The sequence below is a fragment of the Epargyreus clarus genome, unplaced genomic scaffold (genome assembly GCF_041222505.1).
Source record: "Epargyreus clarus isolate Ecla_fem2 unplaced genomic scaffold, WU_Ecla_fem_2.2 ptg000023l, whole genome shotgun sequence".
In the NCBI taxonomy this organism is placed as follows: domain Eukaryota; kingdom Metazoa; phylum Arthropoda; class Insecta; order Lepidoptera; family Hesperiidae; genus Epargyreus; species Epargyreus clarus.
In genome coordinates, this window is record NW_027332230.1 from 508336 (window position 1) to 533746 (window position 25411).

The 25411-nt window shown below is 33.5% G+C and overlaps 1 protein-coding gene across 8 annotated transcripts in view; it reads left to right on the top strand.

The window, feature by feature from the left end:
* The window catches only part of LOC140751803 (MOB kinase activator-like 2), an 81475-nt gene that overhangs the window by 19884 nt on the left and 36180 nt on the right, over positions 1-25411 (top strand). For 2 of the 8 annotated variants that reach the window (XM_073085851.1, XM_073085850.1), the window contains one exon: positions 6769-6824. The exons of 1 other annotated variant lie outside the window; for it this stretch is intronic. In XM_073085851.1, coding sequence (XP_072941952.1) covers positions 6808-6824 — 17 coding nt within the window. In that variant the 5' untranslated portion in view covers positions 6769-6807. Of the gene's footprint in view, positions 1-6768; positions 6874-13193; positions 13498-25411 lie in introns of those variants that run through there. 5 more of the 8 variants (XM_073085852.1, XM_073085853.1, XM_073085846.1 and 2 more) reach the window with 4 other exon arrangements.

A 25411-nucleotide genomic window follows, 5' to 3' on the forward strand; every position in this document is an offset into this window, starting at 1 on the left:
TAACCTATGTGTAAAATTCCAGCACTTTAAAGTTCAGCGGTTTCCCTTTACGTTGATGTCTGGCACAGCAACTTACTCATTTAGAGTCAGACAGTCATCTCGATGCGTTATTTATATATATATATATATATATATATATATATATATATATATATATATATATATATATATATATTGTATGTGTAATCTCCTTTTGATTTCCTTTATTTTGATACCCTGTTCGATAGGCTTAGTTAACTTTTTTTTTAATGTTACTATATCGCGAAAAGAAATCCACCATAAACTTTCTATAAAATACATGTATATATTCAGTAATTCAAAGTTCCAGCCATTATTTTACCTCGTTAGGGGTACAATTTCATTATTTTATCCAGCAAGCCAAATCAAATCAAATCAAATCAAATCTCTTTATTTCTGAAGACAGGTATTAAAAACACAGGTATTAAAAAGTTACATATAGTGCGCTATATTCCACCTTTTCAGGTATACAAATATTTATTAAATTAAACTATCAAGATTTATTACAAAACATTAAAGAAAAAAAATGTCATTATCATAATTTACATTCATAATTATTAATTGTATTCATTAAATTATTAATTACCATATTCATTTCAACCTTGATACAATTATTATCAAATACCATACAAGTCACATATCGGCGTCAGTAAGGAATTCCTGAATTGTATTAAATTTATATAATTACAACTTAAAAATCAAAATTAAACGTCAGTTTAGAGATTTTAGTCAAATTTGTCACTTAAGAATTAATTTATGTGATAGTAACATTTGTCAGCTAGGAATTGATTAAGTCTTTTTTTAATAAAGTCCTACATCATCAATGGCACGTATGCATTTAGGTCATTTATTAAAAATTATGGGTGCTTTACCAACAACACTTTGTCTACAGAGCTGGGTTTTGCATGCTATTGTGTTTAATGTATCATCTCTGCGAGCTCTTGAACAATACTTATATAATGCAAAATTATTTTTAACAAATAGGCAGCACTCTAATATGTAGAGGCTTGGTAAAGTGAGTATTTTAAGGTCTTTAAAAAATGGTTTACAGGATTCTCTTTGTTTTAAGTTAAACATCGACCTTAAACACTTTTTTGCGTTCTAAAAGCCAGTTCTTTATTGGTGGAGTTTCCCCAGAATATCACACCATATCTAAGGATTGATGAAACGCAACCGTAGAAAGCTGTGAGCAAGGTCTTTTGGTTTACCGTTTTTTTTAGCTTTCGGAGAGCGTAGGAAAGTGTGCTTAATTTCTTACAAACATAATCAATGTGTGATTTTCATTTCATATTGTAATCAATAAAAAGTCTTAAAAATTTAGCCATTTCCGTTTTTTCTATTTTCTGGTCTAAATATTTTATGTCAAGTTTTGGTGCATTACATTTTTGTCTAAAATTCATGTTTTATTAAGGTTTATTTTTAAATTATTCTCATTTAGCCATTCAATTATATTTGTTAATGAATTATTTATGTCAGTTTGCAATTGACTAAAGGTTTTATTATTATAGAGTATGGTGCTATCATCTGCAAATAATATCATGTGATTGTTTATTGTTCTTGATAAATCATTTATATAGATGATGAATAATAAAGGACCCAAAACGCTTCCTTGTGGGACACCATATTAAATTTTCCTAGGATGAGACTCATGGCTAACTATACATTTAGATTTGCTGCATAGCTTACTTATTTGTATAAATTGTTCTCTGTCTGTTAGATATGATTTTAAAAGATCAAACGCACTTCTCCTAATACCGTATTTATATAATTTATGTAATACACAGAATACAGCCAGACACAGAATTTCATAGTGTTTGCTTCAAATTTGACGATTGTTCAAATGAACTTTCAACCCCTATTTTACCGTCTACGGGGTGATTTTTTTCGGAAGGGAATAAAAAGGTGTGTCCTTGTTCGTATCCAGAAAGCCAAATACTAAATTTTATAGTATTCGCTTCAAAATTAAAGGATTTAAAAAAAACTGTCATCCCCTATTTTACCCTCTTAGGGGTAGAATTTTCATAAGGCCTTTCTTTCTTATTCACGCTACATAGAGGTGCTGTACGTTGATTTCTGAAAAGTGAATTAAGTTTATTTATTTATTTATTGTTAATTAGAACGATACTCACTTACACTAATTAACATGTCAAATTCAATGTCATAATACAGGAGACTTCATTATTAAATAGAATAAACATTTATATAATAGCTGAAAGTAAATTAAATAAAATAGTAACATTTAAGAATTAATAAGAAAAACCATAATTAAATGAACTATGTCAGTACGAAATTTAATATTACATTACATTTACAGAAAAGCAACTGAGAATGTAGGAGGTTAGAATTTATCCGTAAACTTAAGGCACACACTTAAAACTTCCTCCCATCCGTCAGCAAATAGATCGAAGTCAGGATATGCGTTTAGAAGACTTGTCAAACCAGCGAGGGCACGAGGTATAGGCGAATTGGCATGTGCGACTGTGTGGCTAGAAGGTACGACAAGTAGTTTATGTTTCCGGCTTCGATAGTAATTATCCGGCGTGAAAAATTTGGCTAGCTCGTTATGCAGGTCTGGCGCATCGATTAAGCCTCGAAAAATTTTGCACGCAGTCATTAACTGTATGTTTGCTCTCCTAGTCTTAAGGGAATTAAAGTTGAGACATCCTAGGAGGTATGCTGTAGGATACATGAGCGGATAATATCCAAAGTTGCGCTTGTACAGACTTCTGAGAAACGCTTTTTGTACTTTCTCTAGTACCAATTCATAAGTAGGCTCATGAGGATTCCAAACACATGAGCTGGCCTCCAGTTTGGTTCGGACTAGTGTGTTATATAAAAGTCTCACAACACGTTCAGTCTTGAAACTGCGGGAGTTCCTGAGGACGAATCCCAACTGTCGGAAGGATTCCTTGGCTATGGCCTTAATGTGTTCATGAAAAGTGAGCTTTTGGTCGAATGTGACACCCAGATCCTTCATTATTATGATCCTGGGCATGGTGGTATTGCCGATTTTGTAGTCAAAGATGACCGGATGCCGCGCTCGACCAAAACTCATGACGTTTAGATAAATTAAACTCCATTTTGTTTATGATACTCCACTCATATACCGCACGAATATCCTCCTGGAGTTTTAGGCAGTCCGTTTCTGACTGTATCTGAGCATATAGTTTGAGGTCGTCACCGTAGAGAAGACATTCTGCATGCCTAAGAACCGCCGGAAGGTCGTTTATCATAATAAGAAACAGTAAAGGTCCCAATACCGAGCCTTGACTTACTCCTGAACGCGTGTGGTAGGGGGAAGACTCGTAAATACCTAACCTAACATACTGCTGTCGATCACGTAAATAATCAGCTAACAGTTTCAGCAGGCCAGGAGCAATTCCTATTGCACTGAGTTTCGCTAGCGATATCTTGTTGTCAACTCTATCGAATGCCTTCCTAAAGTCGAAGTAGAGAACGTCGACCTGCCGACCCCGATCAAGCTTTGTAGAGATGTAGTTTGTCAGGGTCCGAAGATTGGTGTCAACTGAACGTTTTGCTCTAAATCATTCAGTTATAATCATTCAGTTAGTCAGTTAGTCAATCACCTTGCTGTTTTATATAAATACAAACACGTTTTTATATTCTCCGTTTAATTTCCTTTCATTTGATACCGGATAATGGATAGGTTCGGTTAACTTTTTTTTAAATGTGTTACTATTTCGCTCCAAAAATCCACTATATTGATTTTTTTCTATCACCTATCTAAGGACACTCGGGTCATTGAGACAATTATAATGACACCTTAACTGTCGTAATTCATCCAGCCGTTTCTTAAATCCGACCGAATAAAAAAGAAAAACATACAAGATACGCGCGAAAAACATAACCCCTTCCTTGGCAGTCGGGTAAAAGACTACTTAAAAACAATGAACTGTAGAATATGTATCTTATGTCACTCGTACAAATTTTAGACGAACCCAACGATACCTCATAATTAGGTATGTAAAAATCTGTGATGCCATTTGGGCTGTATGGCGTGCCAAAGAATGTTACATACACACATTTTTTGATCCCTGCGCATTCGGGTAAAAAACTTTACACTCCTCACTGTCGCTAAAAATATACAAATTCATTATGCGTAGCTACGATCACTAAGATTGTTCGCCAATCCACACCGGAGAAGCCTGGTGTGTGTTAGAATATGTCTACTTTTTTATAGTCCATTGTTATATGAAATTCGTATAGAAATTCGCCGAAATATAATTTCACACAGCATTCTAAGTACAAGAGCATTGATATTAACTAAAGATGGGTTATTAGCAGGCAAAACTTGAAACATACAACATACACCAATTGGTGTACGTCGTCCCCAGTAGCTCTCGCGCGGCGTAGTAAATGACACGTACGTCAATGGTGTACATTAAGCGTCATTAAGTCTCAAAATCCCTTCTTGTGCAATGTGTAAATGTACAAATTATGCAAAAAATAAACAAGGCATTTGGTTTACCGCAAGACAGTGTTCGTGGTGTCCTCTTATTTGTAATTTATATCAATGTTCTTCCTCGAACGACAAACATTCCGTGCACACTATTTGCTGACGACATATCTGTTGTATTGACATGTAATAGTAATTTGGATAATTTTATAATTAATATTAATAGATCTGTTGACACAAAAAGGAAGGAAATAGTTCAGTACATTTGTGAAAGGAGTACGAGGCCGATGTTGATAAAAATCACAAAACTGCCACATTATATTTTAAAAAATCTGTTTACCTATCCTGGAATCGAACAAGTTCTTCTTTGAAAAAAACAGCCTGTATTATTCCACCATTGAATAGTGTCGCTTGTAAGGATTAATTTCGGGGAAATGATTATGGATGACAAACCAAAGGAAAAGGCTTATTTTGAAGAAATTTTTTACATACATTTTTATATTAAGTCTTAACATTAGTTATAACATAATTCTTTGATACGTCCATTAGTTAAGGCTTAGTATGAGAAATAGATTGACAACTATGGTGCCACCATTTAATATTTAATAAAAAGAATCAACTAATTACTTAATAAAGTATTAATCCTGGTTGTATACAACTTCTTTCTAACGTTTAATAAGATTTTCGATAACTTTTTGGTAGAAAATACTCTTTTTTGATTGGGAGAAATGATTTAGGCGCAGAGCAGAAGTAACTTTAAATTCCATAATATAATAATATGAAAAATAACCTAAATTAACCCTTAAACGGGCCGAAGTATAAAATCTATTTTTTATGGCTTAAGTATATGTTCTTGAGTCATTTTGAATATCAGTGTACATAAAATCATATATGTACATATAAATGATTGAAACTAAAAATAATGATGTTTTTACGGGTGGGAAATTATTTCCCTTTGCCTGTTTATGGAGACCCAAGGCGGAAAATAATTGCCCTTTGCCCGTTTACGTCCATAAATTTAAATAGACTAGTAATTTACCCTGACTCTACTTTTGAATTTAATTTCCTCAATAAATAGGAACATGTATCTGAATTGGTATGGTTAAATGAATCCGTTGGACTTATCAGCAATCGCCATAAATATCGTCATCGTCAGTATCGAGGTCCGATAAATCATAAAGATTTTTTAATATATTTTCAAGCTCTAAATGAGTTTCTTTTTAAAGACATGATATAAAACAATTGAAAGCAACATTTAAAACTAAATGAAGTACTTTGACAAAACTAAAAAAACACACACAAAAGTAAATCCCCACTTTTTATATATAGTAACGGAAAGTGGAGTCCGAGAACGGACAGAGGGAACTATTTTCCCACTTGCAAGAACATATTTCAAATGAATCAAAAACACACAAAATCTACGTTTTTACATTGAATATCATAACGAAGTTACACAGAACATACTAAATTACTACATTAAAAAATCAAATATCTAATTACCAGAACCTTTTTTTAAGAAACTTTGCAGATTTATGTCTCCACTGTATGAAAATCGCGCGTTTTTTTCAAATGTGATATTAATTTGATTCTGACGTTGACAATAGATATTTGAAAGGGTGGGGTTGCCAATAAAATAATTACGTTATTATCTTAAATGACATTTGTGAAAAGAATGCAACATAAAAGGTTGCGATTTCAAAAATATTCGAGACTTTAGCTAGATTGAGAAGGTGGGAAAATAGTTCCCTGTGCCCGATTAATGGTTTATTCTAACGGAAAAATGTAAATTCTGGAGGAGCGAAACATGTCCTGTAGAATGATTGGAAACATTAGGCCTCAGACATTTGTTATAATAATAATAATAAAGACGCTTTCTACACTCACAGCCCCACACTAGGATTCCCTGTATCGTGGGTGCTATGGACACACACAGAGACAAATACACAAACACCCAGACCCAGAAACAGAAATCTAAATTCATCTTTAGAAATCTGTCTGGCCGGGGATCGAACCCGGGAACCCTCTGCGCGTCAGACCAGCATGTTGACCGCTCCGCCGCGCGGGTCGTAAATAATATGGGCCGGATAAGCCGGATACCGGATAGTTGCCGGATATCCGTTGCATCACTAGCTAATACTATAGGAAGAGCAGATATTTTGCACATTGCAGAAATAAACATAATAGTAGATAGATATAATAGTAGAGTTAATTATTATGCTTGGATTATTGAATACGAATGATATAGAAAATTGCACTAAAATATTATTGACAATTGTTAGTAGTTAAACATGTGATTTATTATACATGATAAGAGAAGGTGTTGGTTGTTGCAGGTGAGTGCTGCCCGCGGGCGCCGCGTGCATGTCTCGAGCATGCTGGACTGCCTCTGGTAAGTCCGCCAGCGCCGCGTCGCTCCACGTCGTTTCCTCACCATCCCGGTACCAAATATTTCTTGCGATATATTTTGCATCCAGTGTTCTTGCGAACATATAATATATCGAAACGTGGGTATCTACAAACATAATGCTTAAAAAGTCGTATCATGTTTCTTTTCGTGACTTCACTTGTTGACCGAGGCACTAACAAAAATTTATAACATTAACATTTAACAATTGTAAAGCGTTGTAAACTTTTATGAAAACATTATACTGAAAATTATTTCTTAACCTTTAATGAGGCGCGCCACAAAAGTTACGTTATTAGTCGTGCGGGGTCGATAGTTACCCCAATATGTTTGAGGTTAAATAAAAAATATTTTAAGTAATTATTAATATTATTGATTTTTATTTTGTTACTTAACTATTTATCTTTAAGAAAATAGCAAAAACTTTTTAGAATATTCGAACAATAAATATATAAAAAAATAAGTTGCTTCCGTGAGTATAAATTTAGTTAAAAATCGTAACGTTATTTTTTTCCATGGGGTCATCACATATAAATTTGGCAAATATATGTCACTTAAAAGTTGTTCTTATATTTCTTTAGCGTGGATAGATACCTTCCACATGTCATGGCTTTTTAGCATCTGCTAGATGTTGAACCAGCTGGAACTTCGCAATCAGATAAACGGCTTTTCAAAGACATAGATGGAGTTTCTAATCACGCTCATGCATGTGTTTTTACCCGTTTTTGTTGTTAGACATAATGAAAAATATCTTCTCAAGTATTTGTGATGCTTGTATGGTGCCAAATATCACAGAAAGATATAATATAATACAATGTAAAGGTGGTGGGACCCAAAATGGTTCAATTTCGGAGGCGTTGCCGCCAGTCTTTTTCTACCTACTAAAAACACCGTTTACTGCCACTGTTTTTTTGTTTGAAGGGTGACGTAAGGAAGATCGACTTACACGAGGTATTTCATCGTCGTCCTTAGGTTTAGAAAAATACCTAAGGTCGAACTCAGGCAGAACAAGTATGCTATCTGAGGTTAGATTACAGATATCCATGGGCGACCGTGGCCAGTTATCATCAGATGTTATCTATGATATATCTATACTTGTATCCTATAAATATTTATAAAACTCATACATTAAATTAATTAAAAATAACGGAAAATAATAACATCCATATGTTTGCCAAAAATATATGTAATTTACTACAAAAGTGAAAAAAATATATAATAAAACAATAAAACTGTTCAATCATAACATATACAGTTATTTTTATTTAAAATCAACAAAATAAATGAAAGAAATGCATAAAATTAATAATCTTCAAATATATGCCTAACTGAATTTGAACTACGTTGTTAGTCGCGCGGGGTCGCAGCGACCCCTAGCATTAATTTACAGCAAATCTTATCAATTCAAGCAATACTAAGGCGTGAGGGACTAAGGAGCCAGGAAGCTACTACAACTACAATTGAAAATCACTTGGGTCGCGCAGACCCCGCGCGCCTTATGAAAGGTTAAAAACACTTCTATCAAAATGTTCAGATGTAATTCTCCTATAAAATTACTAAAGAAGGAAAAAAAAATGTTTTCAAATTTCGATCTATTTTCATTAATAACTCAATTAGTTTTGGTTCTTTCTTGGTTAAGTTATACAATCAATGTTGTCTATGTAATCTATGTTGTCTAATATTTGAGGCGATAATTTCTCCTACACAGTTTTGCATAAAATAAAAAGTAACAGAAGTCAATCTTCATACAAAGCTGCCCGAACAACGCACACATAGACACCGCTCACCGACACGTTATCTCGGGGAGACTTGGGCGCGTACGTGCGCAACTGTCAGTCCGCTTCTAACACCCGTTTGGAACTGTTTTGTACAAGAAAAGGAGCAACAAAAAAAAATACGGTTTTTTAAATTCAACATTAAACTGTGAATTTTCGTTTTTCAGAGCGGTAAGTCGGTATTTGCAGTGTAACTGAGCCACTAGGAGTTGATATTTTTGGTGATCATGGCAAGAATATGTTTTAAAGTGGCTATCTAATTCCTATTTTGAATCATTGTAAACGAACCTAACAAAATTTTTGTAAGGTGAATTCAAGCCACCAAATATGACGTAAGTTGAAAACATGATTATTGTTTGTGTATTATGTCGTCCGTAATGTCATTTGGTAGGTGTAAAAAGGATAATAATATGGCAAAAGGAATTATGTAATTATGGTATTCCGTTTAGACGTCATTAGGGATTGTCCATTGTGCACATTGTGAAAAATAAAAATTAGTGTATTTTGTTTTTGTTGTGTAAACTATCTTTATTGTAAACTATGTTTAGTTATGTTTTGCTTTGTTTTAGTGTTGTAGAATAACTGTGTTATTCATAAAAATGCTTATAGAAGGTTTTAAGCACTCATTAGTTAAAGTGTTCGATAAGTTTATAAAACATTCCATAAAATTGTTTATTTATAAACGTTCCATAAACCTTCTATAATAACTAACAACTATAAACATAGATTAGTAACTATAAATGAAAATGTCATTATTGTGTAGTTCGGCGAACAAATTGACAACCATCCATAGATAAACATCATTAAATGACTTTATTTGGTACTACAAAAGGATTTTGTCTTGACATTCTTGACAATGCGTTGTTGATAAAACCACAGATATCCTACTGGTGTAGAGGATAAAACCAAATCTTTAAGTGTCATTGTCAAAATGGGATGTGAAGCAAAAGTTGTTAAAAGACAAAGGAGTGAAAATTGGTTGGATATTAATGTTTTATATTATATTAGCAGCGAAACCCAGCGTTGCTCGGGTTAAAAGACATCGCATATTTAATGGTATAAAAATATTTAAAGATCAATTTCCTAAAGTAGATATTATAGATTTCTTTCTTAGATAGTAAGAGACTTATTGGACCATTAAACGCACGGTGTATATAGAGTGTATCAAAATAATTAATAAATCGAGATAATTATAAGTTTGATATAAGAAACACTTTAGTGAGTAGCAATATTCTACAAATTCACGGCAAATTCTAGATCATTCTAAAAAGTGAAAAATCAACATGAGAATGCCTTAATCGGCTATGACTTCAATAGACTTACATTCAAATGACTTTTTTTTTCTTTTGGCAATTCTTTTATTTATTTTGTTGATATTAAATAAAAATAACTGTATATTGTTATGTTTAAACAGTTTTATTTTGTTTTATTATATATATTTTTTTAACTTTTATAGTAAATAACATATATTTTTTTAATTATATTTTTTATGCCCATCGGTGTGTCAAATTACTGTGACAAAACAAAAAAATCAACGTTGTCTTTTTTACAGTTCAAAAGCAAAATATAAAATCCGCCATAAAAATATCACAAAAAAAATAAAACGTTCATGAAGTTTAATAATAAAATGTAATTCATAAAGCTCAGTAATAAAATTTGATATTGGGTAAATTTTCATAAAAACTCGCGCATAAAGCATGCAAAATTTAAAACAAAATTTGAAACAGTAGCAGACATTTTGGGAGTTTTACAGATCATTTCAGAAAATTTTGGAACTTTCAAGACCATTCCGGAAATTTTGTAAACGTTCTAGACCATTCATGAAGCCTTTACAATATTCGAGATCAATTGCAACAATTGCATAAATTTTAGAATTTCCTAGGCCATATTGGATTGATTTTATCAGTTGCACACATTCTAGATCATTCTAGAAATTTTCAGAACTTTCTAGATCATTCTAGACTCCCTAAAACATTGTAGAATGATTATAACCATCGCACACATTTTTGAACTTTCCAGACTATTCCAGATTTTTTTTAAACTTTTTGAAGGTGGTAGAACCCTTTGTGGTTCGACTCCAGCGGCACCACCGCCACACCTATATCTACCTAATAACAGCAGTGTTAGGCGCTGCTGTGTTCCGGTTTGAACGGTGTGGTAAGGGAGACAGACTTTTCCGAGGCGTTCCAGCTTAGTCCTCAGGGGTAGCGGCGCATCTGTGGCGGACCTCAGGTGGGAATATCTAATCCTATCTGGGGTTGATTACAGATGTCCATGGGCGACAGTAGCCACTTACCATCAGGTGGACTGCATGCTCGTCTGCTACTCTTATATTATATAAAAAAAAACTTTGTGGACCATTTGGATCAATTACAACAATTGCACGGCATTTTTGAACTTTTTAGAGCATTCCAAAAAACATTAGTACTTTCTCGATCATTTCGGATTAATTTTAGCAGTTGAACTCATTTTGGCACTTTCTAAATCATTCTAAAAAAATTTTGAACTTTCTAGTCCAAAATTTTTCGGAACTCTCTAGATCATTCTAGAAGTTCTCTAAAACTTTCTAGAACGATTTTGTAATCGTACCATCGCACATATTTTGGAACTGTCTAGATCATTCCAGAAAAATTTCATTCATAATTAGGTGTCCAAAATGTAAACAAAGAAATGTCATTGTCAAAATACGTATACAGGTATTGCAAACCCTAACAATTTTTTTTTTTTTTTTTTTTTATAATATAAGATTAGCAGACGAGCATGCAGTCCACCTGATGGTAAGTGGCTACTGCCGCCCATGGACATCTGTAATCAACCCCAGATAGGATTAGATATTCCTACCTGAGGTCGGCCACAGATGCGCCGCTACCCCTGAGGACTAAGCTGGAACGCCTCGGAAAAGTCTGTCTCCCTTACCACACCCTTCAAACCGGAACACAGCAGCGCTTAACACTGCTGTTATTAGGTAGAAATAGGTGTGGCGGTGGTGCCGCCGGAGTCGAACCACAAAGGGTTCTACCACCTTTAAAAACAAATTAACAAGAAACGAAAACTTTCACAAACTTAACAAAAAATAAAAACTTAATAACTGCACGCAATTTAAAAAAACGCGCTATGAAAACTAGAAAACATTCGAGTTCGACCACAATCACGAAAATGAATAATATCAACTACGAAACTTAAAAATGGCGGCATAAAAATGTTTTGGATCCCGATTGTGTTACCATTATCACAATTTAATTTTCTACCATAAATCTTGTTTTTTATTATTATTAGTGTATGAAATGAAATTGAGTTCATTTTAATATTTGAAAATGTGAATTGATTTTAATTTATTTAGATTATTATTTTATTATCGTTATATTAATTTAATATCGTCAAAAATAAGAAATTACCATTTGAAATATATTTTCTTCATAGGTCAAAGGTTGTTTACATTTTGGACCCCTAATTATGAATCGGACTATAGATGGTTTACATCAATTGCTCATTTTGGAACTTTCTTGATCACTCCAGAAATTTTCATAACTTTCTAGAAGCAGAGCGTAGGTATAAGAAATGAAGTACATACATCAGATTGACTTCTGTTAGTTTTTATTTTATGGTTTCTGTTCCATGAATGGTTTGGCTGATATAGCGTGAAAACGATTTGCACCCTTATTTTAAGATGGCGGCCTAAGGGCCAGAGTTCAGACCCCCCTTGACATCGGAAAAAAATAAATTTAAGACCCAAAAACTTGTAACACTTCCATGACCTACGATTAATTGCACAATGACGTGGAACATCCTCCGCCCCTCCCCCCGTCATCTCCCCGGCTTGACGTCAGCTGATCATGGCCTACAAACACAAAGTGACTGATCGCCTTCCTAGTTCCGACTTGAGAAGCGCGACTTTTGTGTTAGACCACTGTTTGTGTTGCGATCAGTCGATCTCCGCTTGGCATGTTGTTACCTTGCTCTGGCGGCGTGTTTTCGAACACTACGCTCTTTCTAAAACGCAACGTAACATTTTTTTAAAACATGAATGCAAATGCATATTTAATAAGTAGTGAATAGTGATGGTAACTAAATACATTATTTCTTCCGTGAAATTGGTATTAGTCACATTAATCGGCCCGAATGTATGCCTCACCTTGCCTTATTTTCCATCGATTACAATTATAATGAGAGTTGCTATGAAAAAGTAAGAATTAATAAAAGGGCTTTGGTAGACAAAAAAAATTAACTCGTAATATACATCGAAACAGTTAAATATGAACAATAGTATAAATATTAATCCTTTAATGTATCGATATATTTCCAAACGTTGAAATACTTATTTCTTTCCTCTCTTTGCTGGAGCCAACACGAATTCGTGTAATATGCTTTTGTAGGTATAATAAATTGCAAGAACTACTTTTGTGACGACTAGGTCAACAATTTAATTTTATTGTTAAAAACGTCCACAATCAATACATAGTATGACGTTTATTCAAAGTCACACCAGAACAGACGTAAATAAGTCCATATGTTGAGAAAGAGAGACAGCGATGGCGAATACAGGCGGGAGGGGCCTAGACCGAATAGGTGCGGGGCGGCGGCGGCGCGGAGGCCGGGAGGCGACGGCAGTCCGCTCGCAACGCAGCGCAGGTGACACGTGTCGCAATGCTCGTTGTGGTGCCGGAGCCGCTCTCTGGACTCGTCCATCGCGTGCTCGCGCCGGGCTAGTGCAGTGACACGGTGTGCTGGGCGGGCATGTGAGCGATGCTGCGCTCGGCCGTCACGGGCGGCATGGTGGGACTGCCGCCGCCGCCGCACGCCCGTATATCACTTTTCGATTCCTGTCACCGCAAGATCAGGCTCATAGGTGGAGGACCCGTCGCCTTCCTGGGGGGACTTGTCGCGTGAGTACGACCATACGTATTACAGTTAATATTAATTTGCCATATTTGATATGTACGATAGAAGTAACGACTGATGCCACGTTAACGACGTTTACGGACAAGATCTAGTTGAATCAAACGAGCAAATCAGTTTCCGAAGTTGAAAGTGCAATTCATAATATTTGAGTGCAGGCAGGACGTATAGTATCCACGGACCAGCATCTGTTACAGTCACTGTTACAGTTACTAAATATTATTCATTTTGTGTGTCCGCTTAGGCCAACTTTACTACGCTATTATGGGTTTTTTTTTCATTTTACGAAATAATTTTATAATCGAAAGCTTACTTAGTAGAACATTGTTAACGTCATATTATCATACAGGAATAAGAGTAGTTTATTTTTGTATCAAATGTTAAATGTAAATCACTCGTTTGTAGTCGTGATGACGCTGCAAGCTCGATCCGCCGTGGCGCCGGGCGCCGGACGGACGTGCGACAGCGTTCAACGCTCGTGAGATGTGACCTTGAACACGTTTGACAGTTGTGTTTAGCCGAGCTATCCACGAGATTGATGCACGACAGGCTACTATGCAGTTTAATCTATGCATAGTGCATTTGCCTCCACTGAAAATTACGTAATAATATATTAAGTTTTAATGGAATGAAATTCCTTGCAGTAAAAGTTGAATAGAACAAATGTATATCTAAGAAAAAGCCTTATGCGCCCACCATTCATTACAAACACCGACCCCGCCGGCGGAGACGAGAACCCGATCACAACACGATAGCACAAGGCATTTCTGTCGTGTTTCACCACTGCCCATCATTAGCGTAACCGATCGATTGAAGTTCTTACCTTACAGTACCTCCCGATGTAACCAGAAAGGCAAAATAATAGTAATAATCACTTTTGTAACACAACTTTGAAAATCATAGGTCGACCTTCGACATGGTCGTGTATTCAACAGATTCTGTTTTTGCACCAGAATGAAATATCATACTTCGTATTATAACTTAAATGACAAATCAACTCCATTATTCTTCGAACAATTATAATTTATAATCCTATATCTGGGGACAATTGCTCGATTTGAGAGATCAAATTATTGACAGATTATTATTGACAGATAATTATTGACAAATTATTTCAAACTAAACTGCCAGAACGGTATTGAAAGGCTCTATGTCATTTTTCTATGGTTCAACGTAACTATGGTAAGCGCATAGCCCTCCCAAAGATACATCAAAAAGTTTGTTTCTATTTATTATCTTAAGTTATTGAAACGCAAACCAACTGTCATCAGCTACTTTTGGTAGCTAATTTAACTTTTTATTAATTAGGTAAATAGGGTATTGAGACCGGCAGTAAGTATACAATTATGTAGGGCAGTATAGGTCATCATAAAAAGTTTATGATACATAGTTGTAGTTGTAACAAAAACAGAACTCCGCAACATCCCAATTAGAGATGGGCAAAGAACCCGGTTTAAACCCTGTGCAGGGTTTAAACCCAATAAATACCCGTTTATTTCCTCCCACTGGGTATTTATCTGGGTGTTTATAAAATGAGTTAATAAAATCTACACAAAGCTTTTAAAATAGTTCAAATGTTTATTTAATAGATATACTATAGGTTTTTACTGTATTTCTAATGTTTTTACATTTTTAAATATAACATTTTTAGGGGTTCATCTATTTTTATTACATTTTTAATTATTATTTGTTTAACGAAACAAATATCGCACAACTAAAACAAATAAATATACCTCTCGTATACTATTGCACAGGTGGTGTGGGAATATGGGCATATAATGTAAAATGTAATTCTTACGTAATATCTTAATAATTATAGCTTTAAGAAAAAAAATATAAACATTATTTTATAGAAAATTTTAAGTGCTACAACTTTGGTCCAAGGTACTTTTCGATAAAATTTACCGTTTTCGAGAAAAATCCAGAAAGCCGAAAATTTTGACGTTTGACCCCGAATAAGTGCCGACACACACATCGATGAGGACTTAGAACTCTACTCGTGATGGTAAACCCAAGGTCTCTACGGAAATTTAGCTTTATGTTATTTGATTACTATTTTTATGTCTAAATTGACCGGACTATAAAAACTCTATCAAAATGTTTCAATGTCATTTTCTGTAAATTAATTAGAAAAAAGTTAAAAAAAGTCTTCCCAAAGTTTAATCTATTATTGTTATTATCTTTGTTATTTTTGGTTTAACGACAAAAAGTTATAGAACTAAAATTATAGATAAATCAATTTGAAACCATAATTGTTCTTACTAAATTTCTGTGCAACGAATAGTTTGCCTGGTAGAGCGTAAAAACGCTTAGTGCCCCTTTTTTCAAGATGGCGGCCGAGGGACAACAGTTGGGACTCCACAAATTAGGATTTAACTGTACACTAAGCCCTTTACACTAATCATTGACATCTATAAAATAAAATCGGGTCTTCGAAAATTGCAAAAAAATATAACACATCCGAATGGACTATAACATGACTATAACAGCGTAGTTAAATGAAATATGTGCTTTTAGAGCGCATATTTAGTGAATTGTTTACAATATTATTTTAAAAATGATATTACACGAAGAAAATAAAAATATGAATGACAATAGTTTACACCCGCTGTTTGGGTGTTTATTTGGGTTTAAACCCTATTTCACCCAAAATACCCGGTTTAAACCCGTATCCACCCATTGGGTTTAAACCCTCTGCCCATCTCTAATCCCAATACATAGTATAATTGTGTCCTTTGACTTGGGTGCTTCAAATGATTGCAAATGAATTAATGCAAATTTAAGCTAATTGCAACATTTAATTGCACTTTTTTTTTAATTCAAAAACATTCAAATGACCGCAGTTACTGTAGTCATAGTTGTGTATTTCTATGAAAATCCGTAGGTCAGGATTTAGTGTTCGTATTTCTAAAGGTCTCTTAAGACCTTTAGAAATGTAGCGTGGATGCGACGCTACAAACCATTTTCCTGTATAATACTTAGCCAATAAATTAACAACAGATTAAGTCTAGAATTATTTTATTTGATTCCTGTAAGAATAGTGTAAAACTTTATAAAACACCAGTAAGACATCAAAATATCTACTTGAATTTGATCACAAATACGTGGCTACCGGGGGTACCGAGTTGGAATGGAACCATAGGTATAGAATGTTAAAGGTACACAATATTCATGAATAAAATTGATTTGCAAATTGATATTTGGTAATTTTTAATTTGTAATTAACATATACATAACTGTGAAATATATGTATTTATAGCAAATAAAATGTATATATAATTGTAACAAATATGTATGGGACTAATAAAGATGATATTTTGCCCAAATATTGCTTTAAAAACGTGGTCGTGAAAAAAACGTATTTTGTTGTGCACTTCATTGGTTGTATTGCATGCAGTACGAATGTACAATACCTATGTACAATAGAACAAGCCAATTTTGTAATAAAAATGATCACGATGTTCATAAGCATATTGCATATTCATAAGCATTTTTCTAAAATATTAAAACGCCCCCTAGGCGAGGGAGCTAAAAGCCGCTTATTCAAGAATAAAGTGACATGACTTTTCTAGGCATCTCTTTCTCTCTAGTAGATTGTTGATATGTGTTCACATGTTATGTCGTTCTCATGCATTGTTGGTATTTAGCGAAAAAAGTAGGTCTATGATTGGAACATTATAAAATGTCATTATTTCATGAGTTTTTTTGAACTCTGTTGAAATATAAACAAACAAATTGGCATTAATGGCAATGTCAACCAATCGATCATATACAATAATAAAATTATCAAATTTTCTAAATGAATCTTGCTCCAACGCAGGGCATGGAGGAGAGGACACGGTACTTTGCTCACGTCTGTCCGATGTTTCCAAACTACTCGTACCTGCCATAAAAGCGTCGCTATCTAATCAAATACAAAACCACAAGGTCACAGAAGAAAATAGAAAAATATTGGTCAAGTCCGAGTCAAACTCTAACTTTTAACTGTCTATGTATTGCGGTTTGATAGATAAAGCAAAAAATTATTTTGGATAAAAACATTTTGGAATAAAAAAAATTACGGTGTCCGCAATTTTTCCTTTATCTCTGTTGTAAGACGATGCTTCGTACCAAATTTCAAGATTCTGAGTTCACGGGAAGTACCTACGTTTTGATTCCCTTGCGAGTTTCGTAAATTTGCGACTTAAACGGCAGTATGGATTGCCTTGCTTAGAGGTTTAATTTTTTCCCAGCTCCAAGGGACAGTAGACCTGAATATTTGGTATGATATAAATTTCAGCTTAATATCTCCACGCGTTCCGAAGAAAAAGGGTATTGACAGACGTACGGACGGACGGAAAACAAAGTGATTCTGCTTATAAGGATTAGTTATTTCCTTTCGAGGTACCCTAAAAAATAAATTAACGATTTTTTAATCTATATTTTTTTTTATTATAGGTCCTCTATGTATTTTGCATTCATTATGCTATTATTCTTTTATTATCGTAGCATAATAAACATGTAAAAGTCCTATTATTGTAACTATAAGCTTAGAAATACAATAAACGTTATTAAATTTATTCAGCTGTTCTTTATTTTATTTTGTTTTTATTTGTAGACAATAACAGGTTAGTATACAGGGTGAATTTTTAAAACAGGCCTTCAGGGCCAAATCCGAAACTATAAGGATTAGCGAAAAATGCTGAAAGGAGTTACGAGGCCGATTTTGATAAAAACTAAAACTGCATCATTACTTTTTTAAAATATCTTTTTCCCTAGCCGGGAATCGAACGAGTTCATTTAAAAAAAATACACCCTCTATATTATTCCACCAACTGATAGTGTCGCTTATAAGGATCAAATTCTGGGAAGTAATGTTATGTGACAAATTAAAGGAAAAGGAAAATTTTGAAGAAAATACATATTTTTCCATACATTGCCATACTAATCCTTAAGGACATAACAAATGATTTATGTGTAATTCTTTAGAAACATACGTAAGTCATACCATTGAAGAATTTGTTGGTTAATCAACTAATTATGCGATGTTATAACCGTGACATACGGCTTAGTATGAGTAAGTAATAGTTTGGCAAGTAAATTACCGCCGTTTTTAGGATTTATTTTTTAATAAAAATAGATAAGTGATTAAATAGTAAATTGTTATTGTTTGTTTTTTGTAACTACGTTTCAACAGTAAATATAATTTTCTATATCTCTTTGTTTAGTTATCACTCGGATTTGACTCGAAAAAGACATTCTCGCAAATTGTCAATTTTACATCTGTATTAAACGAAACTCGGCCCATTGCAAGTTAAATCTATTATAATGGTCCTAAAAGTAACCTTAACTAAGTCGGACATAAAAATATAAATTCTTGAAGAACAAAACGTCCATTTCGAATGATTTGAAACATTGAGCCAAAAAATTGTTAATACGCGAAATGTTTAAATTGATGAATGGCGGGAACTTAACTGCCAAATTAATATAAAACAATATGTATTTTCTTAAAATTGAGGCTTTTCCTTTAGTTTGTCATTTATTATTACTTCCCAGATTTTGATCCTTATAAACAACACTAGCAGATAGTGCAATAATATAGAGGGTGTATTTTTTTTCAAAATGAACTCGTTCGATTCCCGGCTAGGGAAAAAGTTATTTTAAAAAAGTAATGATGCAGTTTTAGTTTTTATCAAAATTGGCCTCGTAACTCCTCTCAGCATTTTTCGCTAATCCTTATAGTTTCGGATTTGGCCCTGAAGGCCCGTTTTAAAAATTCACCCTGTATAGATAAGTTACGCAATTATAAGATTTAATTTTTTCTTTACTCTAAATTAAGACCTGGTTGCTGATTAAATTATAGTCCGATTTATAATTAGGTGACCAAAATGTAAACAACGACAATAAAATAATAATCTAAATAAAATAAGATCAATTCGCATTTTTCAATATTTATATATACTCTTAACTTCATTCCATACAGTACTCATTAAAAAATTAAACAAAACACAAGGTTTATGGTAGAAAATTAAAATATGAGAATGGTAACACAATCGGGATCCAAAACATTTTTTATTTGTAACATTGTAGTTGTTGTTGTTAAAGTTTTCGTGATTTGTTGAGTTTGTTAAGTTTTTGTTTCTTGTTAAGGTTTACAATATACAGGGTGAATTTTTCAAATAGGCCTTCAGGGTCAAATCCGAAACTATAAGGATTAGCTAAAAATGTTGAAAGGAGTTACGAGGCCGATTTTGATAAAAACTAAAACTGCATCATTAGTTTTTTAAATATCTTTTTCCCTAGCCAGGAATCGAACGAATTAATTAAAAAAAAAAATAAACCCTTTATAAACTCTATATAATTTCACTATCTGATAGTGTCGCTTATAAGGATCAAGTTCTGGGAAGTAATGTTATATGACAAATTAAAGGAAAAGGGTTTTTTTTAAAGAAAATACATATTTCTTTATACATTGGCATACTAATCCTTAAGCATTATACATAACATATGACTTATGTATAATCCTTAAAGACGTAACATCCATAAGTCGTAACATCTAAGAATTTGTTGGTTAATCAATTAATTCTTCGATGTTATGATCATGACATACGGCTTAGTATGAAAAAGTAATGGGTTGGTAACTAAGTTCCCGCCGTTTTTAGGGTTCCGAACCCAAAGGGTAAAAACGGACCCTATTACTAAGACTCCGCTGTCTGTCCGTCTGTCACCGGGCTCTACCGCTTAAACCGTAATAGATAGACACTTGAAATTTGTACAGTGTATATACAGGGTGAATTTTTAAAACGGGCCTTCAGGGCCAAATCCGAAACTATAAGGATTAGCGAAAAATGCTGAAAGGAGTTACGAGGCCGATTTTGATAAAAACTATAAATGCATCATTACTTCTTTAATAGTACATTACAATACGAGGACGAAAAATTTTTTTCTGACAAGTGTGAGTTTGCAGGCCGAGCCGCAGGCGAGGACTGCAATCACACGAGTCAGAAAAACATTTTTCGTCCGCGTGTTGTATAAAATTTTATATTACGGGGTCGGAAATGGGGGTTTTGCGCACGCGAAGCGTGCGTAAAACGTCAATTTACGCACGCCGTGATATAAAATAACTTTTTCCCTAACCGGGAATCGAACGAGTTCATTTTGAAAAAAAATACACCCTCTATATTATTCCACTATCTGATAGTGTTGCTTATAAGGATCAAAATCTGGGAAGTAATGATAAATGACAAACTAAAGGAAAAGCCTAAATTTTAAGAAAATACATATTTTTTCATACTTATTTGGCAGTTAATTTCTCGCCATTCATCAATTATACAATTCGTGTATTAACAATTTTTTTTGGCTCAATGTTTCAAATCATTCGAAAGCGGACGTTTTGTTCTCCAAAAATGTATATTTTTATGTTCAACTTAGTTAAAGTTATTTTCACGACCATTATAATAGATTTTCAACTTGCTATGCGCGAAGTTTCGTTTAATACAAATGTAAAGTTGACAATTTGCGAGAATGACTTTTTCGAGTGAAATCCGAGTGATAACTAAACAAAGAGATATAGAAAAACATATAGAAACGTTGAAACGAACTTGTAAACAACGAAAAATAAAAATACTAATTAATCGATTATCTATTTTTATTAATAAAATAAATCCTAAAAACGGCGGGAACTTAGTTGTCAACCTATTACTTTCTCATACTAAGGCCTATGTCATGGTCATAACATCGAAGAATTAGTTGATTAACCAACAAATTCTTCAATGTTATGACTTATGTACAGTCCTAAAGAATTATACACAAGTCATATGTCATGTATAATCTTTAAGGATTAGTATGCCAATGTACGGAAAAATATGTATTTTCTTCAAAATTTTCCTTTTCCTTTAATTTGCCACATAACATTACTTCCCAGAATTTGATCCTTATAAGCAACACTATCAGATAGTGAAATAATATAGAGGGTGTATTTTTTTTCAAAATGAACTCGTTCGATTCCCGGTTAGGGAAAAAGTTATTTTAAAAAAGTAATGATGCATTTATAGTTTTTATCAAAATCGGCCTCGTAACTCCTTTCAGCATTTTTCGCTAATCCTTATAGTTTCGGATTTGGCCCTGAAGGCCCGTTTTAAAAATTCACCCTGTATATCGTGGGCATAACAACAAGTACTAAAAATAAAAAAATATATATATAAAAGGGGGTCCAAATACAAGAAATCAACGCCCCTACGTTACCTGTAACGACATCTTGTTCAGTTTGAGTTCAACTATATCAGGTTATCAACGCACACACTGCACACGTGTTGTCTGAATCATTATAAAAATTAACAACAAACTAGAACTTTAAGAACTACACACATTTTTACAAACGCCCTTTGAATATAAGAAAACATTCGAGTTCAAATACGACTATCAACAATAACATACCTTAGTTATCAAACATCAAAACAGCTGCCAAAGAGAATATAAACACTACGCTATAGCCGCACGAAAATTATTACCATTATGACATTTTATTTTTATACCACAAATTATATTTGACACGCTGTTTACGCCGTTATCGAACGAAATATATTGAGCGCCGCCTTCAGAACTATGTACTAAACCAACATTTATCTGATTTTTTTTTACTTTGTAGTGACATTGAAGTCGGTTGTATTTTTTGTTAAAAAAAAATTGTATTAGTTTGACTGTATGTACAAGTGCATGTGTGTAATTGAATCTTCGAACTTAATTTTTACCAACTTTGAACGGTCAGTTTAATTCAAAACTTTGAACAATTATAAAAACCAATGACAATACACGATTTTAATAATTTTATTCCATTGAGACGATATTAGAGGCGGAATTTGAGGTAGCTGGCGCCGAGGCTACGTGGTGCGGATTAAATCATAACTAGTTGTCCAAGTGATAATGTATCGATCTACAAAGTTTACCACTAAGTCGCTAGATGGCGTTAACTACCAAAAAAAGTTCATGGTAAAGTTGGTATAAACTTTTACAAGTTACATGACGTACATAAACTGAAACATTTAAATAGAGATTTTACTAATATTTTTATATTCTGGACCGATTTCAAATTTATTACCTAATTAAACAATAACATATATAATACATTTTTAATGTTAAGTAATTTTTTTTTTAATTAACCTATTAGAATTATTTCCACTAAATTATCTTTAATATCGCATACAAATGATCTAGATTCCGGAAGGTATAATAATATAAATGCAATAAATACACATCTTCCATACTTTTACCCTCTACAATGTAAACGTAGAAGCTCCCCGTCAGATCCCGCGATGTCGAACAATGTTCAAAAAGAAACAATTTGCCTTCATGTCCGCCTACCTTTACAATAAATTAAATACCAAACTCAATTTTTATTCTCTGTCCCGAATTCATGTTAAAAGGCTAGTTACACAACACTTACAGGAATTAAACTACGATGAAACAGAGCAATATATTCATCGATCGATTGTAGGTTCAACATTTAATAGATAACTGGTATTTTTATACACGTACACGCACTCACACACACACACACACACACACACACACACACACACACACACACACACACACATACATACACATAAACCCAAATACATTAATTCCCTCATATTTAGTTAAGGCTTGAAATTTGTAATTAAAAAAAACAAAAAAAAAATAATGTCATGTTTGTTGAATAACACACTGTATGAAGTTCCGGTGGATGAGCGGAGTACCTGTAACACAGGTCTAGAACCAAGTACAGGGCTCTTGCGACTTGTAAATGTGACTGTGTTAAGATCAATAAAATATTTTTATTTTTATTTTTTTTTATTATAAGGAAATTATTTTCTATATCTTATGTATAAAATTCTCGTGTCACAATGTTAGTTACCGTACTCCTCCGAAACAGCTTCATTGATTTTCACCAAATTTTATATGCACATTCCATAGGTCTGAGAATACCTCGGCTACTATCTATTTTTAACCGACTTCAAAAAGGAGGTGGTTAACAATTCGGCCGGTATCTTTTTTTTTATGTATGTACATGAATTACTCCGCTGTTAGTGGACCGATTTTAATAATTATTTTATTATTGTGTAGAGACGAGCTGGAAGTTGATCCCATTTAAATATGGTTACGATCCATCGATGGGTTCTTGAGAAAATGAGGGGAACTCCTCCACCCATGTAAATATAACAGCCATAACTTCGCCGTTTATAAACCTATTTTAATGCCTTTAATTTTGTGTGCGGACAATTGCTACAAGTTGGTCCCATTTAAATATGATGAGGATCAGAGTGGGTTCTGGAGGCAAAATATGTAACTCCTCAACCGATGGGAATAATTGAGTTGTGTTTGAAGTTATTTGGTGGAGGTTCTAATGAAATTGCAAAACCAGTTTATCATTGACTATTTAAGGGTCTCATAATGTGGCTCTGAGTCAAAATATGTAAGTCCTTAACCGATGGGAATAATTGAGTTGTGTTTGATAATATTTGGTGTAGGTTCTAATGAAATTGCAAAGCCAATTCGTTATTGACTATTTAAGGGTCTGATAATGTGGCTCGGAGACAAAATATGTAACTCCTCAACCGATGGGAATAATTGAGTTGTGTTTGATGATATTTGGTGTAGGTTCTAATGAAATTGCAAAGCCAGAGTTCATCATTGAGTATTTAGTTAGGTTAGGTTGGAATATATAAGACAATATAAAACTAAGCGAGCAGGGCGCGGGAGCGCCCTGCGAGCGGGCGGTTCCAATTAATGTAAATTCAGACCTTACCTTAATTCATGATCACGTTTATACAATCTATATATTATATTAATATAAATTTTATTATGTCAACACTAAAAAGGGTGAAAAAAAATTTTAACAAAAAAATTACAACCGACTTCTATGTCACTACAAAGTAAAAAATAATTCAAATAAATGTTGGTTTAGTACTTATTTCTGAAGTCGGCGCTCTATATATTTCGTTGGATAACGATGTAAACAGCGTGTCTGAATAAGGGCTGTTCACCCTTAACATTTAAAAACGGGTCAGCTAGTATATATATATTGTATATGAAAATATAAACGAGGCATGAAAAAAAATTTCGTAAAGTACTCTCTAATCGTATTCGAGTTGTGCGTGCATATTATAGATGGCGTTATGCGCGTACCTATAATTTTCACTGAATTACCTATATTACTTTATTGATTTTCTTTGTTCAGTGATATTTAATTTAATTTGTATTTAACTTTAAATTAAATATTATTATTACAAACTTTAATTTAAATTTCAAACTTCATAAAAGGATTGTTCTGTGTTTAATAATAACATTGCAATGACTGTTATAAGTTATTATTTTATTATAGTTAATAGTTAACTACGTAATTGATAACAAAAGTAGTGATAGCCTAGTAGTTAGAAGCTCGGCTTCTCGACCGAGAAGTCAGAGGTTCAAATCCCAGGTACGCACCTCTGATTTTCTTAATTTATGTGCGTATTAGAATTAAATTGCTTGCTTGCACTTGCTTTAACGGCGAAGGAAAACCTGCACACCTGAGAAATATATAAGAAATCTCAAAGGTATGTGAATTGTGAAGTCTACCAATACGCACTTGGCCCGCCCGGTATAGACTAAAGCCTAATCCTTCTCACTCTGAGAGGAAACCTGTGCCCAGCTGTAGGCTAATTATGGGTTGATGATGATGATGATGATGTAAGTGTTATATATTAGAGAGTGTAGGCAAATGGATCTAATATTGGCGAAATGTAGTTAATATTCACCACTTTATATTTAAAAAATGCATATACCTACTAATGAAGCTACTTCCTACTATGATAAAAAATACTAAAAATAAAAAAAAAATATGTACCTGGTACAGAACCCTCCGTGTGCGAGTTCGACTCGCACTTGGCCAATTATTAGGAT